This window comes from Penicillium hispanicum (genome assembly GCF_028827665.1).
Source record: "Penicillium hispanicum strain IBT 35686 chromosome Unknown utg000005l_segment0_segment0, whole genome shotgun sequence".
NCBI classification, from domain to species: Eukaryota; Fungi; Ascomycota; class Eurotiomycetes; order Eurotiales; family Aspergillaceae; genus Penicillium; species Penicillium hispanicum.
The window spans coordinates 1,320,983-1,346,328 of NW_026623197.1; the positions used below are offsets into that span (position 1 = coordinate 1,320,983).

Sequence of the window (25,346 nt, forward strand, 5' to 3'; positions counted from 1 at the left end):
TCGCAGTGCGGGTGTGTCCACTGCACTGTCAACAGCGACGGTGGTGACGGAGCTTCAATTCCTCCTTCCCTCCCTTCTCCAGCCCTCGCCATCTAAGTCTGATTGTGATCGGTTCTCACGATGGATTCGGGCTGGCAACCATACCAGGATCCCCTGATGGGTCATCCCGCGCAGTTCAATACCGGGTTGGCGTCTCATCCCCAACAGCTAGCGTCGAAGTACGGTCAGCCACCACAGGCACAGCCGCCCGTCGGATATACCTACGAGTCCTTCCAGACCCCCAACACGACATCCAAGGCTCCCTCAAACGGCCCCAACTCCAGGCCAGTATCCATGGCTTCGTCTCCCACTGCCACGCCACGTAGTCGGGATTATGTCACCGACGCCGACACCACCATGGAGGACGCAGACCCCTACAACCGCGCCAAGTACGCCTCGAGGCCAAATAATCACAACCGCGCCTCGTCCCAATTCCTGGCTCAGGCCGAAGAGTCATCGGCTGCTCGCAGATACTCGCCAATGAACGTTCTGTCGCCGCCGATGTCATACCCCACCAGCCCCGGAAAGACCCAGAGCACGTACGGCTTCCCACCCAATGCTCAGGGCCAGTCGCGACGGTCACCGGCCAGAGCCGCTGACTACTCGTCGCCTATGCAAGGATATCAATCGCCGCCGTGTGAGTTGTCGGTCGCTCTCGTAGTCGCGAGCCTGCTGCTAATACTTTCCAGCGAACCGTCCTCCAAGACTCCCCCCGCTCCAGGCGGGCGACCTCAGCCCTGATCAATACTACCCACCTTCTGCCTCCTCGCATATGAGCGGTGCATTTGGGCAGGGGTCAAGATCTCCACGATCTGGCTCTCTACCATCCCAAGTTCCGGGTCGCGGGCCAGTCCCCAAGTTTCAGAAGATCAAGTCGGTGCAGGAGTTGCAACCACGGGTTCATACCCAGCCCGCATATCGGCGGGCTAACCCAGAAGGTGGCTTCATCAGCGTAAGAAACCACCAATCCTCTCCTCCCATCACATACTAATTATCCACCCCTTCACAGCCCCTCCATGCGCTGACCAGCCACCTTCCTGCGACGTACCGTATTTGCAATCCAAACTTCAACTACGAGTCCTCGAGGAACCCACGGCGCGTGTTGACGAAGCCAAGCAAGGGTGTGAAGAATGACGGTTATGACAACGAAGACAGTGACTACATCCTCTACGTCAATGATATACTGGGTAGTGAAGAGGCCGGCCACAAGTATGCCTCCTTCGCCCACATATCAGCCCAGGGCTATCTAACGCATGCTTGTAGGAACCGTTATCTCATCCTTGATGTCCTCGGCCAGGGCACTTTCGGCCAGGTAGTCAAATGTCAAAACTTGAAGACGCAGGAAGTCGTGGCTGTCAAGGTCATCAAAAACAAGACTGCATACTTCAATCAGAGCATGATGGAAGTCTCTGTGTTGGATCTGGTAAGTATCACTGCAAACATCTGTCAAGGTGCGCTTCTGCTTACCACCCTTACCTACAGCTTAACAGCAAATACGATAAAAATGACGATCACCACCTTCTCCGCTTGAAGGATACGTTCATCCATCGACAGCATCTTTGTCTTGCGTTTGAACTCCTCAGTGTCAACCTTTACGAGCTCATCAAACAGAATCAATTCCGTGGATTGAGCACAACGCTCGTGCGAGTATTCGCACAACAGTTGTTGAATGCCCTGAGTCTGTTGAACAAGGCCCATCTGATCCATTGCGATTTGAAACCGGAAAACATCCTTTTGAAAAAGTCGGTCTCTTCATTCTCTGGCTATCATCGTGTAGTGTGCTGACATTCGACACCCTCTATAGCCTTGAGAGTCCGATCATCAAGGTCATTGATTTCGGCTCTGCCTGTGACGAGCGCCAGACGGTCTATACATACATTCAATCTCGGTTTTATCGCTCACCCGAGGTATTGCTCGGTTTGCCGTATGTCATTGTATCATCATTTTCTGAAATTCGACGTTTGGTCTAACCGAAACCAGGTACTCATCTGCAATCGACATGTGGTCGCTTGGATGTATCGTCGTTGAGCTCTTCCTAGGTCTGCCCCTTTTCCCCGGTTCCTCGGAATACAATCAGGTTTGTCGTATTGTGGAAATGCTGGGTTTGCCCCAAACCTGGATGTTGGAGATGGGGAAACAATCGGGCGAGTTCTTCGAGAAAACACAGGATGAATTTGGGCGAAAGACATACCGTCTCAAGGGTCTGGAGCAGTATTCGCGAGAGCATAACACCAAAGAACAACCCAGCAAGAAGTACTTCTCTGCCTCGACATTGGAGGAGATCATCCGCAGCTACCCCATGCCGAGAAAGAACATGAAGCAAGCAGAGATTGAGCGAGGTAAGATTTCTGACTCTCTAATCTCCAAAATTCTCCAACTAAGCTTCTTCGTCATCAGAATTGAATAATCGAGTCGCATTCATCGATTTTGTGCGAGGTCTATTGGCGATCAATCCTCTTGAGCGATGGTCGCCCCAGCAAGCCAAACTGCATCCATTCATCACCCAGCAGAAGTTCACTGGCCCCTTCATGCCACCAATGAACCTGAAGTACTCGTCTCTCAATAAGACGGTTGCCCCGGGCGTTCAGCAGCAACAGCAGGCTGAGGCTGCGAGCAAGCAAAGGGCAGCCCAAGCAGCACATGCCCAGTCCGCATACAACATGCAGATGAACCAATATCATAGTCCGGCGCATGCACAGGCCCCGCCTATGTACAATGGCATGTTTCAACAAGGTGCGCCGCCGCCGTACCCGACTCAGCCGCCGGGCTATGGCCCCCAGATGGGTCTGGTGCCAGGCCAGATGCCTCAGTCGCAGTATGCTCCATCGCAGAGCCTGTATGCGCAAGCAACGACCAGGGCAGGTCGTCAACGTGCATCTACTATGGATCCCCAGGGAGGGGGAATTCCGCCGACGATCCAGCGTGTGGCGAGCCACCTGGACCCCAACGCTCCTATCCGCCTGCAACCCAGCCCTGCATACTATCCCCCACCTCCCGACGGATATGTGGACACAAATTCCAATCAACGCCGTCGCGCAAGCCGTGCTGGTGCTACCCAGCGAAACCGAGATTTCATTCGCACTCTTGAGGATGGAGTCCTGGGTGAGAGCTACATGGGCCAAAATCAGTGGCACTAAAAAAGGCATTCAAGGCACCCGGTGTACCCGCGATTCATGTGGGTTTCTCCGAGCGTGCCTTGGAGTTCGGTATTCTGATCGTCTTTTCCCCTCAACGCAGCCGAGTACATACGCCTGGTGCGTGCATCTTCTCTAACGGAGTGTTCCTTTGTGGCCTGCAGCATCCGGTTCATACATGGAATTTTGCCCGATATGCTCGACCCGATCTCGATCCACTCCGATCCTGCCAGCCCGCCTTCCACCTGACAGCTGGTTTTCCTTGCTCTGAGTCACTACTCAGACCCAACCCCCCCAAGGATCCTCCAGTAACTCACACGTATGGGCTTGCAGACATGGTTGAGAAGGCAGGTTCGAGACCTGCCTTCCGTAGCCTTGTGTCGATCCCCCATGGTCGCTTTACTCGCTCACCATCATTGTGCCGGGGGAATCTGAGAGTAGTGTGACCCTTTGAGGGTCTTGATCGCATTGCCACTTTTCTCGATTCTTGTGTCTTGCTAGATTGTGATTCTATCGTACCTGTCTCGCAAACGTGTAACGCGACCGTTCTATCTGAGCGGCCGCCATGATTATCCTGTCCCTTTCTTTTCCGTGCCGTCTCCTTCTTTCGGCATAGCCTGGAGTATGAAAGAACGAACACATCCCTCCCCTTTGCCTGTCTCAGTAAGCCCGAATACTCGTCCTGGGGAAGTTGCTTAGGGAGGTTCTGGATCTATTTTCCCTGGTGGATCTGTACTTAGATACAGTTGTCCAAGTCTTCTTATATCTTTGGTGACTCAGGAGGGGAAAAGAGAAGCCCACATCGAACATACCATATCTCCCTTTCTTTTTCCCTGCTAGTCTCATTCTCATTCTTTGTTCTTGCTGTGGAAGTATAGGAGAGTCCAATCGAACCCGTCGATACGTGGTGGCACTAATCCTGATCTGGTATAGTCAACCCCTCGCTTAAATTTCGTGTGTGGCTCTCATCCGCCGTCCAACTCCATCCAACTTTTGACGGATCTGCCTTTACGCCCTCGTGCACTCGGATTTTTCGTCTTGACCCGCAACGATGTCACGATTCTTCTACCGCGGCGGTAGCGACAGCGAGTCCAGCTCCTCGGATGAGGAGGAGGATGTCTATGACCACTCCGAGGGGGAAGAGGAGACCGACGCCGAGGAATCCACCGACGACGACTCCTCCGGTACCGAGTCCGGCGGTGACGACTCTGACGATGAGAAGGAGGCTCGCGGCGGTGCTGCCAACTTCTTGCGGGATGACTCCGACAGCGAGGAGAGCGAGGATGAGGAAAAAGTCACAATCGTCAAGAGTGCGAAGGACAAGCGGCTGGAGGGCCTGGAGAACACGATCCGTCTGATCGAGAATGCGGAGAAGATTGGTGATTGGGCTGTTATCGCTACAGGTGAGTCTACTCGATCGCATCGCGTCCTCAGCTGGCGGTGGCAAATGCGGAGGACCGGAGGAAGCCTTTTGGAGTACACAGTCGGGACTGACGTAGGGCATCGCAGAGTTCGACAGTTTGAACCGCCAGATCGTCAAGATTGCCCAGTCGGGCCCGACCCCTAAGGTCTACATCAAGGCTGTCGCCGATCTCGAGGACTTGGTCAACGAGACCGTCACCAAGCAGAAGTCCTCCAACAAGAAGATGAACGCCAGCAATCAGAAGGGATTCAATGCCGTCAAGCAGCGTATCAAGAAGAACAACAAGGACTATGCCGTTCAGATCGAGAAGTACCGCGCCGCCAAGGACGATTTCATGGAGAGCGAAGAAGAAGCCGAGAAGCCCGCTCCTGCTCCCGTTCCGAAGCCCACGAAGGTTGAGAAGATTCAGAACTTTGCTGCGGCCGCAGCTGCTCCCATTGACGATGACGGCTTCGCCACCGTTGGCCGCGGCGGCAAGGCTCTGCAGTACACTCCCGAGAGCATCCTGAAGCACCTGCGTGTCATTGTCGAGTCGCGCGGAAAGAAGAACACCGACCGCGCCGAGCAGATCCGCACCATGGAGAAGCTCCTTGAGGTCTCCCAGACCCCCTATCAGCGTATCCGCGTCTACCTCACCCTTATCTCAACCCGCTTTGACCTCACAGCCTCCTCCGCCAACTATATGAGTCCCGACCAGTGGAAGCTGGCCGACCAAGAGTTTGGCACTCTTTTGTCTGTCCTGGAGAAGCACCGCAACTTCATTGTGAGCGAGGGTGCCGATGAGTGGGAGGATGATGAGAAGCAGCCCCAGGTTGCGGACAACGAGACTTTCTACGTCCCGGGCAGTCTTGTCTCATACATTGAGCGTCTCGATGACGAGCTCACCCGCTCCCTGCAGCAAATCGATCCTCACACTGCTGAGTATATTGAGCGCCTCAGTGACGAGCAGCAGCTTTACAACAACATTGCTCGCACCCAGCTTTACGTGGAGAGCCTGAACACTGGCGACAAGAACGACACCCGGCAAGACAGCGTGAACCGAGTGGTGATTCGACGATTGGAGCACGTCTACTTCAAGCCCTCCCAGGTTGTCTCGATCTTGGAGGATGCCACATGGAAGGCGCTGCCCCCAAATCTCGAATCTGCCGTCACTCCCCGTGCCCAGGCTGGCGATGTGCCTGTCCTGATCCAGACCCTCTGCAACTACCTGTTCCAGAACAGCGACGGTATCATTCGTGCCCGCTCCATGCTGTGTCAAATTTACTTCCTTGCTCTGCACGACCAATACTACCGCTCCCGTGACCTGATGCTCATGTCGCATCTGTCCGAAAACATCTCCAACTTCGACGTCAGCACCCAGATCCTCTTCAACCGCACCCTTGTTCAGATTGGTCTATGTGCCTTCCGTGCTGGTCTCATCTACGAGGCCCAGAATACTTTGGGTGATATCTGTGGTAGCGGTCGGCAAAAGGAGCTCCTCGCCCAGGGTATCATTCTCCAGCGTTACTCGACCGTTTCCCCGGAGCAGGAGCGTCTGGAGCGCCAGCGCCAGTTGCCCTTCCACATGCACATTAACCTCGAGCTGCTTGAGTGTATCTACCTGACCTCGAGTATGTTCCTCGAGGTGCCCCTCATGGCTCAGACCTCCTCCGCTCCTGAGGTGCGCCGCCGGATGATCTCCAAGACCTTCCGCCGCATGCTCGACTACAACGAGCGCCAGGTATTCACCGGTCCTCCGGAGAACACCCGCGACGGTGTCATCATGAGCGCCAAGTTCCTCGCCGCTGGGGACTGGAAGAAGGCCGCTTCCATGTTGGCCTCGATCAAGATTTGGGATCTGATGCCCCAGCCCGAGAAGATCAAGGAGATGCTGTCCCAGCAGACTCAGGAGGAGGGTCTGCGCACCTATCTCTTCACCTACGCCCCCTTCTACGACAGCCTCTCCATCTCCTCGCTGGCCGACATGTTCGAGCTGCCTGCCAAGAAGATTGCCGCGATCATCAGCCGCATGATCTCCCACGAGGAGCTGGCCGCCGCGCTGGACCAGGTCAACGACGCCATCGTCTTCCGCAAGGGCGTCGAGCTCTCCCGTCTCCAATCCCAGATTGTCACTCTCGCCGACAAGTCCATGGGTCTCCTCGAGTCCAACGAGAAGACCCTCGAGCAGCGCACCCAAGGCATGGCCAATGCCTTCCAGCGTGAGCAGGGCCCTGGTGCCCGCGGTGGCCGCGGTGGTCGTGGTGGTGGCCAGGCTCGCGGTGGCCCACGGCTGCCGGGCGGCCAGCAGGGCCGGAGACCTGGTGGTCAGCAATTCAGCGGTGGCGCATTGGGCGGTGCAATCAAGGCTTAAATGTTTTCTGATGTAATGGCATGCCTTTCCTCTCTTCTTTTCTTTTCTTTTATTCCACCTCATCTCTCGCCCTCTCGCCCCCTTTCCACCTTTGCTGCCTTGTCATGGTTTTCCCGTTCTTTCTCATGCCGTTTCCGAACGCGAGTAGAATCCCTCGTGTCCGTTGGATGACTCAAAATGAATGAATATAAATGGTTAGAAATTTCTTCGTTTTTACTCGTAAGATTTTGTAGAGGTGCAAGATGGCTGATGGCTAATTGGAGGAATCGGTGTTGTTCAGCCTGGCGTGGTCCGGCAGACTGGCATATAACACCAAACACTGGACCAGTTGTCCAACCTTGCAGTCTAGCCGAACGAGCCAAGCCGGGCATGATGTCCTGTACTCAAGTGGTGGTATCTCTCGCTTGTTGCCACATAGCTGGGCGTGCATCAGGTCCCGGCAAGGAGAAACCCGTTGTGGCTATCCTTCATCCACCTTAAGGGCTTGGGCATGAGATGGATTCCACTTTTGGCTGTCCACAAAGACATGTTACAAAAATCCAGCCTACAGCGTACGAAAAACATATTTTCACATCGTGCGTCGCGATTTGGGGTCCTTGGTAGACTGGCTCTCACTGGTTACCCTGCATCAGGCTCAATATATATGTGTGGAGGAAACAGTCGAGGTTCACCAATATTCCCTTTTAATTTGTTTGTCTAGCCAATACATTGAAATGCCATTGCGCTTTTCATCCACGAACGAGAGATCTCTTATGCTCGGGGGTTATACTCATGATAGGCTATCTACTTATTGCGTGGCAGGACGGTGGTTGTCTTGAGGGGTTGAACTCGGGAGAGCACGATTACCAAGCGGTCGAAATTCTACAACTCACACTTTGAAACAAGAAAAGACAACCACCTGGGCATTCAAATGTCCTACTTGAATACGCTATAAATCTTTACGTCTACAAGGCATGGACATGCGATTGCGGGTTGTCTGAAGCAATGCATTAACGGAAATCCCAGACCAGTATCGCTAATTGACAGAAGATACACACAGCCGGTCTGCTAAAAACAACCCGTGACAGAACGTCGTGAAGAGAATTTTTACTGAAGATGAACTTCATTTTTTTGTTGGCACCTACACCCCGTGGAGAGCGGACTACATCTAGTTCATCTGGCGGATGAGACCGTTGATGTTCTCCTCACGGTTACCGGTGTCACCACCCTGGATGAAGTGCTTGAACTTGCGGGCGTGGAAGCCACCGTTGGGGTTGGACAGCTTGAAGGGCCACAGGAAGTTGTTGGCCTGCTTGAAGTTGGGGCCAACAGTGTAGATCTCGTGAATCAGGTCCTCCATGCAGACAATGCCGTACTTGCCGAGGTGCTCCTCGATCAGCTGGTTGTCGGTCAGAGCAACACGCTGCTTGTCAACCTTGCCGTAGCCACGCTTGTACAGGAGCTCGCGGACGGACTTCAGGTTGGGGTAACCGTAGGCAATGTAGGGGTTGACGATGGTCAACATCTCCTGGGTGGCCTTGGTCAGGCGGATGAAGGTACCGCTGTTGATCTGCAGCAGACGGAGCAGCTGGAGGATCTTGCGGGGCTTGGGAGCAATCTTGTTGATACTACGCATGGAGTTAGTGATTGCGCTTGAGTACGGGCGATATCATGGTGGACATACCCCTTGATACGGACAACGAAGACCAGCTTGGGCTCATCGTCAACGTAGAAGTTGCCCTCCTGGCGGGCAGCGCGGGCCAGGCGGATCTTCTCACGCTCGGCATCGCGGTACTCCTTGACGTAGGACTCAGCGCGCTTGAAGATAACACCACGCTTCTCCTTGTTGGCCTGGATGAATCTTTGAGTTAGCATGAGATTCACCTTGATGCTCATGACATAAACGTGCAGGTGGCATCAACAATGTATCAGCCCCGAAAGATGGTTAACGATGCGACAGCATTGACCTTTTGGTCTAGTCGCGTGGTTGGTGTTGTCATCATGTAGTTGGAAAGGGAAGAGGGAATATAGTAACAAATAAGGGTACCAACCTGCTTCTTCTTCTCGGCCTCAGCACGGCGCTCAGCGCGAGCCTGCTCCTGGCTCTTGCGCTTCTTCAGGAGGGTCTCGGGGACGAGGACCTGGTCCTTGGTGGGGATGGAGCTGATAAGGTCAGTATAGTCTGTCCGCACGAGACACAACGACATCAAAACAATTCGCCGAGTGCAAGAATTGCAGCATATAGCGCCACATTCTCTGACTGAAGGCAAAAGTAAAACAAAAACTCGACGAAATGACTTTAGTCAGTGAGGACCAAAGCACTGGGGTTTCATGGCCGAATTGTGGCTTCTCGATACATCTTGTGCAATGTTTCAGCTCAAGGGTTGCAAGAACAAACTTCTTCTGACCACCCGCAAAAATGCCATGTTTATCCTCATCCGACAACACCCCGGACAAATGTCCAGGAAATATGTGTTGACGCTTTTCGCTCCGATTGCAGTGACTGCTTTTGCCGCATCAAATGCACTGGATCACGATAGCTGTACAACAATAGCTTTGGAGGAGAAGACATGGGTTTGCCTTCAACCTCAAGACTCCGTACCCCTCCTCTGTGCCGGCGATACTCGTTGAAACGCCAATGCATATCCAAGATTATTCGAGCCGGAAGAGGGCGCAGGAAGGATCGAGCTGGTGCTCCGCGGCCATCGACGATGCCGAGGCCGTAGCATCTCCAGCGAGAAGGACGACTATACCTGCAACCTTACAATCTCGAAAGATTGAATCAGTCAGAAGGGGAATAGGGAAGCATACGTGGTGGTAGGGGCCATTGCGAAGGTCCGGCGATGTTGGCTGGTCGGCGAGGGTTGTCGAGGGAAAAGTTCGAGCGGAAGAAAAGCGCGAGAAAAGAAGAAATCGCTTGTGTGGGTGCCGGGCCGGCGCTAAACCGTATTGGAACGGTATTCCGTTCTCTCCACGCTAGGCTCGTTATGGACGTTGAAGCCCTTATCACCACCTGATTAGGGCTGCCGCTCATCGGATGACTTCATCCACGGGTCCCCCCTTCCGCGCGGGGAATCTCTTCGTCTGCTGTGCGTGCTTACTCCTTAGCTCTATATACCATCATGTCGCGTCGCGGGGTTGGCCTTGGGGCCTTTGCTAATCGCAACCAGGCAACCCAGTCCTATGCGACTCATGGCGCCAACCTGCGCTCCACCCATCTGGCCTCCCTCCAAACGCAACTCTCCGTCTTCCAGTCACTACTCCACACCTTCGCGCTGGAGCACAGTTCTACTATCAAGTCCAACCCGACTTTCCGAGCAGAGTTTGCGCGCATGTGCAATACCATTGGTGTAGATCCGCTCGCTGCTAGCAACATCAAAGGCAAGAATGGTCGCCGCGGACTGGGCGAAGGGGGCAGTTTCTGGACCCAGATCTTAGGTGGGGACATGAACGACTTCTACTTCGAAGTTGCTGTCCGAGTCGTCGAATTGTGCCGAGAAACTAGGAATGAGAACGGAGGGCTCATCGGTGTTGAGGAATGCCGCAAGCGTGTGGGAAAGGGGAAAGCCATTGGAAGCGGACTGGAGGTCTCGGAGTATGTTGCCCTCGTCCCTTTATCACGTAAAGTCGAATTCAAAGTCTTGCTTACACAAAATCACCCATTTACAGAGATGACATTCTTCGCGCTGTTCGATCTCTTGAGCCTCTCGGTTCAGGGTTCTCAATCGTCCACGTTGGTAGCAAGCAATATATCCGATCTATACCAAAGGAACTTAACACCGACCAAGCCACGGTTCTTGAAGTCATTCAAGTTCTTGGCTTCGTTAGTGTTTCAATGCTACGACTCAACCTCAATTGGGAAAAGGCTCGAGCACAGACGGTGATTGACGATTTACTTGCCGATGGCCTCGTCTGGGTGGATACCCAAGGCCCCGAGAAAGAGTATTGGTCACCCCAGAACCTGCTGGATGATACCAGTTGAGGATTAGGCTTGCTTCGGTCTGATTCTGATTCGCCACACTACTCTGTGAATACCGATCCGCTTTCAGGATGAGGCCAGCAACCGTTTGGATGGTCTGATTTATCTTTCATTGACCCCTCACTACTTATTATCGCCTCACGCAGCTGTTGCAGTGGATCCAATCTGGTCACTCGCCGCATGAATGATGCAACATTTTGAACAAAATTTGACACCAAGCTCATGATGAGTGACGATTTTACTTGATCGGTTCCATGGAGCTTGGAATTTATTTCTTTTGCTCTCTCAATCCTTCCCACAGACGCACCGGAAAAGCTATAGGAAGCCTGCCCGGTGACCTGACAATATTGCTCTCGGGCTTCAGTCCAACGAGACATCGAGGGTGACCTTGATTGTCGACACGTCCATATTGCATCGCATACCTGGTGTGCAAAGGCAAATTGGCTTCCACACCAGCCCCAACCCCACCTCTCTATCACTGCATATCAACGTCCGGCTGGAAAGGCCTTATATCGAATGAGCCTGCACCTAAGAATCTACGAAGGTGCTTTACTAACGAAGCGGTACATACTGTACTAATCCAAATATACCTACTTTCTCAATTCAAATTGGAATAGACAAGCACTGGCGAACAAGCGAAACATGACGCAGCGGAAATACAAGAAAAAGCAACAAGATCTTTCACAAATCGATGAAAAGAAAGGAACCTTACACCGTCTCAGCACTGCGTACCCTGGAGATAGTCCATAACTCTTCGCGGTCTGGGACGTCTCAAAAATCTGAATACTGTCGTACTTTTCATTGCATTGGTATTCATCTGCAAAATATATGAGTTTGTACAGTCCACGAAACCGCAATCGACCGATCATTGCTGAACTATCACGGCCGGCCCTGAATATTCTTTTCGTCCCTTAATCACATACATCACCAGACTAATTATGAATACACCTCCAAACATAACCACACTCCAGTTGAAATTATCCAGCGTGACCGAGACATCACTAGGCCATAATGCCCAGAAAAGGGCAAAGCAAGAATAGAAGAGCGCAATGATGTTGACGGCTAAACCCCACCGTCCCATATCCCACCGGCGAGGGGGGAGACTGTTCGGATGCCAAACTTTTCGGTAGATAACGCAACTGATCGAAATGATGTATGTGTACATCAGTGCGGCCACATTGAGAGAGATAATGGCATTGAATGCCGTATCGGAGCCGATATTGATGAGGGAGAGTGCGCAGCTGATGATACAGGACAAGGCAATTGCGTTCACAGGGATCTGGCGCTTCTCATTTACCTTTCCAATCCATCGAGCAAAGGGAAGACCCTTATCACGCGCAAAGGCGAATGTCTGGCGAGAGGTCGAGGCGTTGAACATGATGTTGCTGAAAATTACGGGCAACAGAATGATCGCTGTCAACCCATTGACTCCGGCTGTCGACGTTGCTTGTTTGAAGACGTAGAGGAAGGGAAAGCCAGTGACGTCTTTGAGAGAGTCTTCGACGGACGGCGTGGCAAAGAGATATGCGATCAAAATAATGGTGGCCATGATGCCATTGCTGAAATATCCCCAGGCGATCGCAATGGGCACATTTCGACCGGCATCTTTCACCTCCTCGGACATGTGGGCTGTTGCATCGGAACCTGTGACTCTTATGAGCATTTTTGATATGGTGAATTAGAGGGCGCTTAGAAGTTAGACGTTGCACATACTCAAAGAGCCGTAGATTGCTGAGATCTGACCGATCATCACACTCAAGCCCATAGTGGACCAGCCACCATCATTCTGCCATGCCGTTACAAAAACCGCTTTGGCAGTGCGATGAGGAGCCATTGCCCACAAAACGATCAAGATGACGGCCCATGATAGCACGTGGAGAATCATCAAGAGATTGTTCAGGACGGGCATTAGATCGGCTGCGTAGACATTGAAAATATAGATGACGAGAACCATCGCAAAGACGAATAGAGTACCCTGCCAGTTCTGAGGCTCGTAAGCCGGATCTCGGACGCTGATCAGTCCTTGGATAATGGTACCAGTGAGGAATGAGCCAGAGGCGGCGCCCGCCTGCCATGCCAACACTGACATCCAGCCTGCGCATAGAACCAATTAGTGAGGCAACTAATGACTGGGTAAGGCAGTGTATCACCTGTAATATAGCTGAGGAACTTTTGCCAACGAGGTGAAGAGAACTCCGAGACCCAATGATATTGCCCGCCCGAGGTTGGTGCCATTGAGGCCATTTCAGAAAGAGAGGCGATGATGAATCCAAACCCGACGAAAGTCCAAACATAGGACCAGAACATGCCAGGGAGGCCTCCATTCTCCAAACCGTCAGAGTTAGATCTAAAACCAAAGCACCCACGAGTCAGAGAAACAAGACATCCCCGGACGAGGTAACAGCGGGGTCAGCCTACATTAAAATAAACTCCCAGGTGGCTTGCAGGACTGAAGCAAAACTCAACGCCGCCAGCGGTCGTAGATTTCTCTGTTGCGAATCGCGACCGTCAGAATCGCACCGATATAGGTTGGGTAAATAGACATACCTTCAACTCCTGGACCTTTCCCATTCGATGCATGTCATTATCATCCAAGATGGCCGCCGGTTTGTATTGAGGCGCATCGAGACCCCCTGGCTGGAGCTCCATGTCCACCGCCCGTGGGCTTGGTGCTTTCAGAGGCCCCTGCATCAGGACTGAGTAGTAAGGGCCTGTCTATAGAAGAGAGGGAGGAGAAGAGAAAGAGAAAAGAGAAACTCCACGGGTCGAGTCTACCGGCCAAGACCCCAGCTAGTAAGATATTAAACTTTTCGGAATACACCTGGAATACCACGCTCGCATGCCCGGCGACCAGCCCTCCACGAGGCCCGAGTTTGGGTGGGTGGGGCCTCCCAAGCCGGGGCCCGCGCCGCCACCCGCGTGCCCGCCGGCCCGCCTTACGCTTATATTCCACATCGGGGGGGCACCCTGGTCTGGGGAGGACCCTAGGTGCAGTGACGGTGACATGCGAGGAGGCGAAAACAGCAAACCATTGTAGAAAGTGATCGGGGCCAAGGCCATCTTACATGCTTCTCAAGACTTTAGATCTGCGACTCTAGGTCCACGTCGCATGGGTCCATTCCATCGTGCAGCGACCATGTGGGGAATGTGCAACAGTAAGCAATGCGACAGAAGTTGGTAATCTTCACAAGGATATCAAGCGTATGTGGTACCCGTGAACTAGCCGCTGGATAAGATCTCGAACGCGAAGGTTGTTAGAGCCTCGAGTCTCTTATATATGAGCCAAGCTACCTGGACATTCGCGAGAAGTGTCGCAGTTGACCCAGCCCCTTATTTAATCTTTCCAGATAGACCTGGGAGGATGTTTGACTACCTCAAACCTTCACAGAACCCAGTATGGAAATGGATTTACACTATCTCTTATGATAACCATCGCTTGCCCCCACTGCGCGGTCCCTAGGGTGGAAAGGCAGCCGGCCAGCTGGCCGGCGCAGGCTCGACTCGATCCCTGTACATTGCAACTGCCGAGCCCTCGGCCATCCTGAGTAAGGTATGATCGCCACATACCCTGGCCATCCACCGCCAAATAGTATCCTTGCGTCAGCGTGGTTCGCGATTTTAGTGGCCTGACGAGCACCAAATGCCCATTTTGACTTTTGGCCCTGGTCGTTCGAAAAGCCTAGTAATAATTCACAGCTCTGATTCAATGCCCCCCCACCCCCTTCGTCAAGAAGAGGGAAAAAAAGAAAAAATACAGCTCAGGCGCCCGATGCTGGTCTACGCCCTCATATGAAATGAGGCATTATCCTGATGTCTTGTTCACGTCTATGCCTGTCTTTAGCCCGCCATGTCGACCTCTGCGGCGGCGCTCCCCTCCGGGGTAAGCCCTCCACTGACGACGGACAACGACAACAATCATAGCGGACTGATCGTTGTGATCACCGCGTTCTATTTGGTTCTGGTGCTGGCTGCTCTCACAGCACGTATTTTCGCATCATACAACAGGCATAGGCCTAGTATGCAACGAGATGACTACGTATTTGGCGTACTCGTGGTAGGTAAAATGTCCGCGCCGCCGAGAGGCGATATCTTTTTTGTTGACTGACCATGTATCAGGCCATGTCCTTTGCCCAAGCATCGGTAGTGCTCGGCGAGGTTCATTATGGCTGGGGAACTCGGATAGAGGCATCTACGGACAGAGACGAGCGAATGCTCAAGGCAAGTTTGACCCGGCCGTTGCTCCTTATTTAGGAAATCCTAATGGGATCTTGGAATAGATGACATACACTGCCGACATTCTTTCCATATTTGTGCTGGGCTTCTCTAAGCTCACTACCTGCTTATTTTATCAGACGCTTTTTTCAACCATAAATCTTCGGTTCATCCGCGCGATATTTGGAAGCACTATCATTTGGATCCTGCTATCTGTGATTCTACTTGCGATTCGCTGCAGCCATGACCCGTGGCATGATATCAGTGCTGCCCAGTGTTCCACCTTGGTAAGACCTTGCATGTGTGGGATATGCTTGGTATCAGAACACTGAATGCCGTATAGTTCCCACGATGGCAAGCCATCACAGCCATTGACGTTGTGACGGAAGTCCTACTGTTTCTTTACTCGGGGCTTGCGATTCAAAATGTCAGGATATCAGCAGCAAAGAAGCTGTTGGTGTTCATGGCTCTGGAGAGTCGGATTCTGTGAGTTTCATCCTAAGATGCTGTATTAGTTTTGTCCACTGACCCATATCAATCAATAGACTCGTACCCCTGGCAGGAGTTCGTCTCTACTTCACGAAGGCTCAGATCGATTCAAACTACCCGACCCTCACTGGATCCTACGCAACTGTCGCTACCGAGATATACCTCGCGCTGAGCGTCATCTGCCTCGTAACGGCGTTCATCAAAACTTTTGTTGCCGCCTATGTGGACGAGAACGGAATTTCATACACAGAGGGCACGTCGGCATCGAAGTCTCGATCGAGGTCGGGCAAGTCGAAGTCGATTAATTTTGGCTCGGAGAACACAGTGTCTACCAAGATCGGATCCAACGCATCTACGCGTGGTGAGCAATTGAGGGGATGGGAACGGGAAGAAGATCCGATAATTGACCCAGCTGAAGCTAGCGGAGGGCTTCACATTGTGAAAACTGTGCAGCTTAGCATCCGAGACGAGTCTATAGAACTCCCAGAACGCGCAACCACGAGTTCGTGACTATTCATGACCCTTAGGACTTTTGTAACAAACTTGTATTTTAGAGAAAAGAATATTCAATTCCATTTTCTGACGCTTGGACATCAATTCTATTCTGATTCTGTCTATGCCCTTCCTTTTCGAGAAACGTACTCCCGGGAGGAATTCCACACGCCCCTTACGCCTGTCGCGATCGCGTGTCTCCCATCATAAAGTGGGAAGATCACCACCGCACCAAATGCAGCAAACTGCCAGATAATGGCGACGGTCGTCCACCCGGAGAAGAATGACTTTGTAAAGATGTAGTCGCGATACAGCGGCATCGGCCAAGCGACAAATGTGACCAAGACAAGAACCACGAATGTGACCACTGCAATCTTGAGCCATCGGTGCAGCTCTTTGAGTGTTGGCTCATCGAAAGGATGTTGGATATCGTCGAGGCTGGGACGCGCGCTGGACAGGGCTGCTTGCGCGGACTCCTGGTTTTTCTCGCTTACTACTCCAGTGCGCTCGAGATCGTTGTCGGTTCCCTCCGAAGGTGGGCTGCCAGGAGTTGCTTTGGTGACGCTGGAAGCATCTTTGGAGTCTTTCGGCTGTTCTTCCTCGCTGCTATCGTTGAGGGTGCTGGTGTCTGATGCTGCGTGGAGCTGGGCTTCGTCAGCCAGCTCAATGCGCAGGAACTCCCTCCAGTCGAATTTGTAAGGCTTATAGAGTGACAGAATGACCGAGTACAGAGCAGGTGAGAAGCAAGACGCGATCGCTGCGTAGAGAGCCGGGTATTCGTTTGATGTGGTCTCGATGTTGATAGCGCCGTACATCGACTTGGCGCTTGCCAGCCAAACAGCAAGACCGCTGAAGAATCCAAGAATTGGCGATACAATTGCGGCCGTGCGGGTCTGACGGGACCAAAATAAGGTCAATATAAGCGGGATGATGCCGGGACATGAGATGATTGGCCGGAGGTAATTGATCCAGGTCATGTTGGCACCTCCGTAGTTCATGGCGATCGAGATACCCGTGATGAACACACCGTGAATCACCACAGTCAGGTGGCTCACTCGCACGAGCTTCTTGTCGGTCACCGTGGGATTAAGGTATGTCTTATAGAGATCGTACGATAGAATGCTGCTGACCGCAATCATGGATGAAGACACCGTGCTGGTGAGAGCCATGAAGAGTAGGAAAAAGAAGCCAACAATTGCCTTGTCGCCGATGAGTGCTTTGAGAGTATATGGCATGACCATGCCCATGCTGACTTCCGTGGAGGTGAGTTCGCCAGGGTAAGTTGGGAAGATGGGCGTGTTATGGATCGCTCGGGCTGTCAACCCGATGACGGTTCCAAGTCCCCACGGTATACCGAACACTGCTAGCGCGGCGATGTTATAGCCAGGCACGGTGGATTTAACTTCTGTTGCGAAGGACTTTTGCCAGAATGCAGTATCCTGGATGATGGATATTAGATACGATCGGAAAGACTGGTGATGGGTAACTGATGCTCGAGCCTTACCATAACAACAAGGGCCAAGTTCCCGAACTTGAGAATCAATCCCCAAATGATGGCGCCCTTTGACTTGAATGTGAGCAGTGATCCGGCGTAATTGCCTGAGACATAGTTCTCGCCAGCAGTAGCAGCCACTTTGTCATATAGGCCACTTAACCCGCCAACCGAAGAGTTGGTCAGGACTGCAATAGTAAAGTATATGATCAAGATCAAGGCAATGGCTGTGTGCAGAAAGTCCGTGAGAAAGGTGGCCTTCAATCCGCCAACCGCAGTATAAAGAACGACTGTAGGGAGTTAAAAAGCCTGTCCGGGGGTATTTCGGATCGCGTAGAACTTACCTCCTAGCGGGATGAGGATTGTGGCGGCGACGAAGTTCATCCCAGAGACACCATAGATCAGCTGCGAGCCAGTCATGATCATGGAGGCACACCCGAAAACATTGTTCACCAGGTTCAGCACAATAAAAACAAGATGTCCAATCCTGCCATATCGCATACGAACAATCTCCAAGGATGTGTGGGCGTATGGGACCCGAATCTTTGCCATGACTCCAAGGGCAGCCATCAGAGCAATTTGGAAGCAGAGACCGGAGCCCCACCACTATTTTGATATTGTCAGTCACGCTGGATGGTTGATAATGCCATAGTGAAAGACTCGACATACCAGAGGAACCGCCAATCCATAATTGTAGCACATAGCTGCCGCCAGTACTGTCTCGTTGATCCACATCCATGATGAGAAGACAGCTGAAGCTGTCAAACCTGTTCCGACGGATCGATTGGCAACCATGAACATCTCCGACTTGCCGGAGTCTTCAGATAAGTAGGCCTTCTGAACCTTGACAGCAATTAAAACAACACCGCAGAACAGGACTCCAAGGCCAATAAGAAGTCCGTAGGCTGCACCCTGAGAGATCAGGGCCAGCTTGGCCGTGTCAATTGTGTTGGACATTGTGGCTCGTTGTTGGACTGGCAGACCGCAGTTCCCGGAAGGGCGGAATAGTCGAAATATTTATTTACTGCAGGGTCCATCGCGCCTTGAGATGCTAACTCTGCTGTATGCCAAGACTGGCTGAATTGGGTCGTTGAGAAAGTTTAGGGCAATAGTTCAAGCGCCGTGTGGATGATGTTCTCACGTCGTCCATGTGCTCAATTGCGTGACACGGCACGGCTAAGAATGGCGATGGATGTAGATAAGAGGGCTAGGCATCAGGCTGCAAGAAGGTAAAAAGGCAAGATAGTAAGCTAGACGGAAGTTAAGTTGTCTTCACGAATAAGAGGTGAGCGTGAGGGGCTTATGTTGTGAGGATTGCGTGCCATCACGACGCGATGGCGAGAAAAGGACGCGCGATCACGCACAGCAGAAGTCGGCGTCTACTCCACAACGCCATCGCTAGAACATCCATGTCATACTCTATCGGCCGATAGAAACTATATTCGACATAGATCCAGAAAATAGCGAGCTGGGATTGATTGCGAATGGAGAACCATTCCCGAGCAGTCTTGTCCTACTCGGGTGGTGGTATAACACTGGCGGTCCCTACCCTTGACGTGGAAACGGAGAAACCGACTTAGCAGACTCGTTTGATCGAACACCTATCTCGAAAATTGCCGAGCAAGATGACGAGAAACAACCAAGAAGCCAGCCTTGGAGATTCGGGCGGCAGGAAACAAATTATTCTGAATGCCTTCGTGATGAACACCCCCGGCCATTTGGCTCCTGGGCTGTGGAAGCATCCTCGGAACAAGACGGATCAGTACAAGACACTGTCCTTCTGGACGGACCTGGCGCAGTTGCTGGACAAGGCCAATTTCCATGCGATGTTCATCGCCGACACCTTAGGTCCATATGATGTGTACAAAGGCCCTGCGAATGTTGTCCCTGCACTAGCATCTGGCGCACAGTTTCCCGTCAACGACCCGTTGTACCTTGTTCCTGCCATGGCCGCAGTGACGAAGAACCTTATTTTCGGCGTGACGGCTAGCTTGACGTATGAGAAACCATATGCGCTCGCCCGGAGGCTCTCGACAGTGGATCATCTCAGCCAAGGTCGTGTGGCATGGAACATAGTCACCTCGTATCTTGATAGCGCGGCTCGAAACCACGGCTTGAAAGAGCAGATCCCACATGATGAGCGATATGCGATCGCACATGAGTATATGGAGGTGCTCTATAAGCTATGGGAAGGCAGTTTTCGAGACGATGCGGTGGTAGCCGATCGTCGGCTCGGAACATACATCGCCAGCGACGCCGTTCGAGAGATCAATCATAAGGGCAAGTACTTTGAGGTCCCCGGTCCTCACTTTTGTGAGCCGTCACCTCAGCGGACGCCATTCTTGTTTCAGGCCGGTGTCTCTGAGGCAGGCAATGGATTTGGCGGCAAGCACGGCGAAGCGATTTTCATCGGCGGACAGACACCCGAAGCTACTCGAGGGACTGTTGACAATATCCGGAACATCGCTCGACAAGAGGGTCGCGATCCAAACCATCTGAAGGTGCTCGTGGGAATCAATGTGATAGTCGCAGCCACGGATGACGAAGCGACGGCCAAGCGGGAAGAATATCTTCAGTATGCGGACGACGAGGGTGCGCTGGCGCTGTTCGGTGGCTGGACTGGCGTGGATCTGTCCAGCTATTCCGACGACGAGGACTTTCGCTTCAGTGACTCTCCACGGGTGCAGTCTATTGTTCGGAGATGGTCAGCAACGGTGCCAGGCACGGAGAGTCTACCGTGGACGAAGCGAAGGATCGTTGAATACATCAGCGTCGGCGGACTGCAGGCCAAAGTGGTCGGGGGTCCCACGAAAGTCGCAGATGAGTTGGAGAGATGGGTTGAGATCTCGGGGGTGGATGGATTCAACCTGGCTCATATCACCAATCCGGGCACGTTTGAGGACATCATCGAGTTTCTGCTCCCCGAGCTGCGACGACGAGGCATTTTCCGGGCGACGGTCGAGCAGGAGGGAGCGACTGCACGAGAAGCATATATCGGATCGCGGCGTCTTCCTGACGACCATCCTGGGAGCCAGTATAAATGGCGAGCAGGAGAGAAGATTCCCAAATATCAGTCGGAGGCAGAACACGCCACGTGAGGGTAGAAGTGCCGCTTCATTCTATTGGATTTGATGCCTTTTCTTTGCCTAAGTAATTTACTCGTTCTTGAATCCCAAGTTGTTGTTGTTCAGTCAACTCGTTTCTGTCAAACACGAGAACACAGGAAGAGCCACCTACTTCTGCCCTTATCACGACTAGGCTGTTTGGCCAAAGGAGGTGATTTCAATGCCATAGCTCTCGATGCACTTTTGCTCAGTCGTACGAAACTCAGGGGAATATTCACGGGCTTTGAATTTCAATGATCTATGATTCCTGTTCAACGTGGCTTTACAAATCCGTATTCAGGACATTTTTACCTATTTTCCCAATAGTGATGAGACGGTGTAGACCGCTTGCGTGGAGAACCCGAGAGACCGATTCAAGTCACTCATCAAAGTCGGAGGGATATCCGCATACGTGGGTGTTCACGACAATGAGCTGGTGGATATCGAGGCAAAGGCAGCGAAGGAAAGTGGTGGGGCACAGAGCATTCTTCATCCTCCACAGATCCAACTGGATTCGACTGCAACCCGGGGGGGGGGGGGCGCGCTGCTTGAAGGAAAGATGGGCGAAAGAGAGCACTGGCAAGCCGAGTCAACATTACTCAAGGTCCTAGATAAGAAATTGCAGTATTATTGACTCATATGTACAGATCCATGAATTATAGATTAACTATTTATTGAAAGCCGCAGGTTAGGCGGAGTCCGGGGAGCGCCGTTAGTCCCCTGGTATATAAATGCTTTTGTTTCCTATCACATCCCAAACAAGTCCACGGAATGTCATCGAATGTTAACTCGTTCAGGCCTGGTTGGAACAGTCATCCTTTTCTTCGGATATCTGAATCCTCTCAAGCAAATCAAGTCCCACTGGCAGCCTCTTGGCAACGCGAGGGGGATCGAAGATCGATTTGGACTGGAGGAAAATCTCATCGATCTCCTCAAGGCTTCTTCCCCGCGTTTCGGGGTAGAAAAGAAATATGCAAACACACCCTGCAGCACTCGTAGCGGCGTAGACAATATTATACCTCCATTTGATGTTGGCGAACGCAACGGGCGTGACTTCAGCTACCATGAAATTGAAAAGCCAGCTGGACGTGGCTCCCAACGCAGTGATCTTGTGACGAATGTTGGGCGGCGCAACCTCCGCCCCGTACATGAACGGTATCATGAACATGCCAATGGTGAGTGTGTAGTCGGCCCAGAAGTAGAAGAAAATAGCTGCTTTGCCAGCTGAGTGATTGCTCAGATTCGAGGTCAAGCCGGCGACGGCAGCCTGGCCTACAACCATGGATGCCAGGGAGAACATCATGAGAGGGCGGCGGCCAAATCGATCAACCACGAAGACGGCTGTCAATCCGCCGAGGGCCAGGGCAATTTGCAGACAGGCGGCAAATATTCTAGCGTACGTACCGGCATACCCGAGAGTCTGCTCGAAGATCGACGTCGAATAGAAGGTAACCACGTTGATGCCGCTCAGCTGGGTGAACATGGTCACCGTCATCGCAATGATGAGACGATGGAGATGGCGGTGTTTGTTCAAAGAGAACGGATTGCCTGAGTGCTGGTTGCCGTGGCCGGCATTCCGGGCAATGGCGGCATGAATAATAGAGATCTCCTTCGCGACCTGTGGATCGTCGACAGGGAGGCCCATCAATCTTGCCATGATAGATGTCGCTTCCTCTAGTCTCTCCTTCTTGACCAACCATCGCGGTGACTCCGGGAGGAACGGAGTCAGGGTGACAAGAAAAATGATAAATACCAGCTGGAGAGCAATGGGAAATCTCCAGCTCACGGGGCCTGTCGTATAATACATGCCGAAGTTGACCCATGCCGCGAGAACGAAACCACTCAGGGCAAAGACACCCTCCACGAGGACCAGCTGGCCGCGCTTCTCGGCACTGGCAGTCTCACTGACGTACATGGGGATAGTGCCCGTATAAATGCCCATTCCAATGCCTATTTACTTAAATTAGCCAAATGAAACTTGAAGGAAAAAAAAATCTTCTTCGACGATGTACCGGTGACAATCCTCCCGACAAGTATTTGTGCAAGGGAGTAAGTAGTGGCTTGAATTACTGCCCCCACGGCACAGATGCAACCAGCAAGCAGCATGGTCTTAGGACGACCCAGTCTGTCGCCCACAGCGAGGCAAGAAAGGGCCCCTATTGCAGAACCAAGTTCGAAAATGGCGACTACCAGGCCTGCAGGCAGAGATTAGTAAGTAAATAAGTGAATAGGTACTTAAGATGGGAGCCGGTAAAATGAGTCACTGACCTAGGATCGTGGAATTGTGCGATTTCTGGCCCCCTGTGGTGTTGACCGTGTCGACCTGCGGAATCGTACTCAGGAAATTCGGCAGGGTGGTGAAGCCATTCATCACAGCCTGGTTGTACCCTTGGACCAGGAACGCGACCGATCCCAGCACGGCGATCATGCGTTGAAGGCTCGCGCCTTGCGCCTTGTTTAGAACCATGGTGGGATTCGCAAGCTTGAGGCTACCTTGGTACTGTACACTCCGGCAAAGGGCGACGTAAACATACGACGCAAAAATCGAGTCGATCCGCAAGGGAAGGCGAGATCGCGCACGGTCTGGGGTAGGAGAAGAGAAATTCCTCGGGGAATGTGAAAAGTGCTTGGGAAGATCCTCGGATCCACACTGGGAACGCGGGTGAATGCTTTCAGCTGTTCTCCGTGCAGGTTGGATCTGAAGAAGAAATCAACCGGCCTGTTGAGGATTGGGCCAAAGGCTCGCAGCCCACATAATTGAGCCTAGATCAAGGAGATTGCTTGTTGATCGCAAGATAGTTTCGACGCCGATTCGATGCATGAAGATGCGCGGCGTCGCTGATTGGGGGAGAAGATCCACTGGTGCATTAGCGTCTTCAATGGTTGAATCTCACGGAGTCGAGCGTCTCCTCCCCGATTCAATATGTCGGTGGAGACCCAAGATGGAACATAGATGCTGCTGGTTGGGCCCAATATAATATATACATAGGTAGTTCCAAGGTTGCCACGCTCACTATCACAGTATAAGTCATCTACCCAAGCTCCTAGTGTTCGCAGAGACTAAAACTGGACACCTCGAACGATTCGTTCTGGCGATTGTGTCGGAGACCGCGCTCTTCCATGATTGCAACCCGATGCTCCTTCGCCTCCGCCATGGTCATGAGCGAGCTGGGTATATCTTCAGTCACCCCGTCTTGTCGCTCTGGATCTTCCGGAGTCCAATCTTCCCTTTGCGGGGGAACATTAGCGGACGAGACAATGCGTCTGTGTGGAACCACGAGGAAGAGTGCGAGGATTTTGCGATGCCCCGGCTTTGATCGGTCAGCCAGCGAGAACGGTAGAACACGGTGCTGAAGTGTGTTGGGGAACGTGATGAGACGGCCTTCCTTGCAAAGTACATTTCCAAGCTCTTGCGTGATATGCGCAGCGTTCCGACCGTCGACATCCTCCCTAAGTCCGTAGACTTCTTGGAGGAACTCATGTCGATCTTGTTCATAGTTGATGTCGTTCATGTCGCTCATTCCCCGCTGACGGAAGCCTAGAGCGCTCTCCGTGATGTTTTCGCTGTCGTAGTAATAAATGGCAGTGGCACAGATACGCTCGTTCTAGGTAATATTAGCGCTGTTCCTATAAAGGACAGAGACATATTCACCAGCTGTCCCTCGATATGCCAGGATCCTCCTTCATAATCCGGCTTCTCGGGGGTCAATTCAATATTGGCTAGCTTCACAATCACTTGGAGTCTTCTGCCCGGAAATTGCTTTTGCAAGTTGACAATATCCCAATCGTCTTCCTTGGTTGCTTGGAATTCTCCTGGTTCAGGACGTACGATTGGACGAGAAGCTTCCCACGCTTCGAAGCGCTCGAAACACGCCTCTTCATCGAAGTCATCACCAGCGTCTTCGGGATAGATTGGCTCAGGCTCAGAACTCTCACCATATTCAACCTCTACAAACTTGATGCGATCTGAGCGAAAGGGCTTTTCGGTCAGACTCTGATTCCATAGTGGAAGTGCCTTGGCAATCACATCTTCCACGACTCCATATAGAGCCCGATGTTTGACGGGATGAGCATTGTTGATGTAGGAGACAATCCGACACTTGGAATGCTCCGTGAGTTCGATGTCGCAAGGGAGCCATTGGAACCGTTGGCTGAGCGGCGATACCGCGAGGCGATGAGACCCGTAAGATTCAAAAATATCAGGAGTGGCATCAGCATCTGATGGTATAGGAATCAACTGGCCCTGACCCATACTATCTATGCAATCGTCAACACCTATCACTCTGTCCGGAAGGACGCGAGTGCGGCCGTAAATGACTGGGAACAGCGAAGGGTGCACTAGATCAACGACCTTCTGATCAGATCCTGGATGGAAGTCCTTTTGATCCTCTGGGAGGCTTTCCAATGGGATCACTGCATCTTTCAAAGCCTGCTGCACTTGATTGGAGATGACGGTGTCAGACTTGACGACCCCAATATCGAAGACTCGGAGCATTCCGGTCTTCCGATAGATACCGGCTTTCCATTGCAACTCCTTAATAATCCAATCCATCATCTTGGGAGTGACGTCCTGACCGCTTTGGGAAACTTCATGGCGCCATTTGGCAGTAATCTGGTCATCGAAGACCTACAGCTAGTCAGCGATTGGACAAA

The 25,346-nt window shown here is 52.3% G+C and overlaps 10 protein-coding genes across 10 annotated transcripts; 5 read left to right on the forward strand and 5 right to left on the reverse strand.

The window, feature by feature from the left end:
• Nucleotides 1-120: 120 nt before the first annotated feature.
• N7459_005964 (putative protein kinase Yak1) lies at nucleotides 121-3,176 on the forward strand (the record flags this gene model as incomplete). Its single annotated transcript, XM_056945148.1, has 7 exons — nucleotides 121-676; nucleotides 729-991; nucleotides 1,049-1,462; nucleotides 1,522-1,781; nucleotides 1,844-1,963; nucleotides 2,020-2,378; nucleotides 2,437-3,176. The coding sequence occupies 7 exons, from the start codon at nucleotides 121-123 to the stop codon at nucleotides 3,174-3,176; spliced, it is 2,712 nt and encodes a 903-aa protein (XP_056799483.1).
• Nucleotides 3,177-4,224: 1,048 nt separating this feature from the next.
• nip1 (translation initiation factor eIF3 core subunit c) lies at nucleotides 4,225-6,946 on the forward strand (the record flags this gene model as incomplete). The annotated part of the gene is made up of 2 exons (XM_056945149.1): nucleotides 4,225-4,576; nucleotides 4,683-6,946. The coding sequence occupies 2 exons, from the start codon at nucleotides 4,225-4,227 to the stop codon at nucleotides 6,944-6,946; spliced, it is 2,616 nt and encodes an 871-aa protein (XP_056799484.1).
• Nucleotides 6,947-8,093: 1,147 nt separating this feature from the next.
• On the reverse strand, nucleotides 8,094-9,132 carry N7459_005966 (60S ribosomal protein uL30; the record flags this gene model as incomplete). Its single annotated transcript, XM_056945150.1, has 3 exons — nucleotides 8,094-8,553; nucleotides 8,610-8,776; nucleotides 8,977-9,132. The coding sequence occupies 3 exons, from the start codon at nucleotides 9,130-9,132 to the stop codon at nucleotides 8,094-8,096; spliced, it is 783 nt and encodes a 260-aa protein (XP_056799485.1).
• A 915-nt stretch (nucleotides 9,133-10,047) lies between these two features.
• On the forward strand, nucleotides 10,048-10,907 carry N7459_005967 (ESCRT-II subunit protein SNF8; the record flags this gene model as incomplete). The annotated part of the gene is made up of 2 exons (XM_056945151.1): nucleotides 10,048-10,520; nucleotides 10,595-10,907. 2 exons carry the CDS (start codon nucleotides 10,048-10,050, stop codon nucleotides 10,905-10,907), a joined length of 786 nt encoding a protein of 261 aa, XP_056799486.1.
• An 862-nt stretch (nucleotides 10,908-11,769) lies between these two features.
• Nucleotides 11,770-13,553, reverse strand: N7459_005968 (GABA permease; the record flags this gene model as incomplete). The annotated part of the gene is made up of 5 exons (XM_056945152.1): nucleotides 11,770-12,548; nucleotides 12,618-12,998; nucleotides 13,055-13,251; nucleotides 13,323-13,393; nucleotides 13,452-13,553. 5 exons carry the CDS (start codon nucleotides 13,551-13,553, stop codon nucleotides 11,770-11,772), a joined length of 1,530 nt encoding a protein of 509 aa, XP_056799487.1.
• Nucleotides 13,554-14,751: 1,198 nt separating this feature from the next.
• N7459_005969 (uncharacterized protein) lies at nucleotides 14,752-16,115 on the forward strand (the record flags this gene model as incomplete). The annotated part of the gene is made up of 5 exons (XM_056945153.1): nucleotides 14,752-14,958; nucleotides 15,021-15,122; nucleotides 15,182-15,403; nucleotides 15,460-15,602; nucleotides 15,662-16,115. The coding sequence occupies 5 exons, from the start codon at nucleotides 14,752-14,754 to the stop codon at nucleotides 16,113-16,115; spliced, it is 1,128 nt and encodes a 375-aa protein (XP_056799488.1).
• Nucleotides 16,116-16,219: 104 nt separating this feature from the next.
• Nucleotides 16,220-18,546, reverse strand: N7459_005970 (sodium:solute symporter family protein; the record flags this gene model as incomplete). The annotated part of the gene is made up of 4 exons (XM_056945154.1): nucleotides 16,220-17,536; nucleotides 17,602-17,879; nucleotides 17,934-18,195; nucleotides 18,259-18,546. The coding sequence occupies 4 exons, from the start codon at nucleotides 18,544-18,546 to the stop codon at nucleotides 16,220-16,222; spliced, it is 2,145 nt and encodes a 714-aa protein (XP_056799489.1).
• A 668-nt stretch (nucleotides 18,547-19,214) lies between these two features.
• On the forward strand, nucleotides 19,215-20,687 carry N7459_005971 (LLM class flavin-dependent oxidoreductase; the record flags this gene model as incomplete). The annotated part of the gene is made up of 1 exon (XM_056945155.1): nucleotides 19,215-20,687. One exon carries the CDS (start codon nucleotides 19,215-19,217, stop codon nucleotides 20,685-20,687), a length of 1,473 nt encoding a protein of 490 aa, XP_056799490.1.
• Nucleotides 20,688-21,486: 799 nt separating this feature from the next.
• Nucleotides 21,487-23,160, reverse strand: N7459_005972 (sugar porter family MFS transporter; the record flags this gene model as incomplete). Its single annotated transcript, XM_056945156.1, has 3 exons — nucleotides 21,487-22,643; nucleotides 22,706-22,888; nucleotides 22,962-23,160. 3 exons carry the CDS (start codon nucleotides 23,158-23,160, stop codon nucleotides 21,487-21,489), a joined length of 1,539 nt encoding a protein of 512 aa, XP_056799491.1.
• Nucleotides 23,161-23,737: 577 nt separating this feature from the next.
• On the reverse strand, nucleotides 23,738-25,248 carry N7459_005973 (DUF4246 domain-containing protein; the record flags this gene model as incomplete). The annotated part of the gene is made up of 2 exons (XM_056945157.1): nucleotides 23,738-24,292; nucleotides 24,523-25,248. The coding sequence occupies 2 exons, from the start codon at nucleotides 25,246-25,248 to the stop codon at nucleotides 23,738-23,740; spliced, it is 1,281 nt and encodes a 426-aa protein (XP_056799492.1).
• Nucleotides 25,249-25,346: the final 98 nt, after the last annotated feature.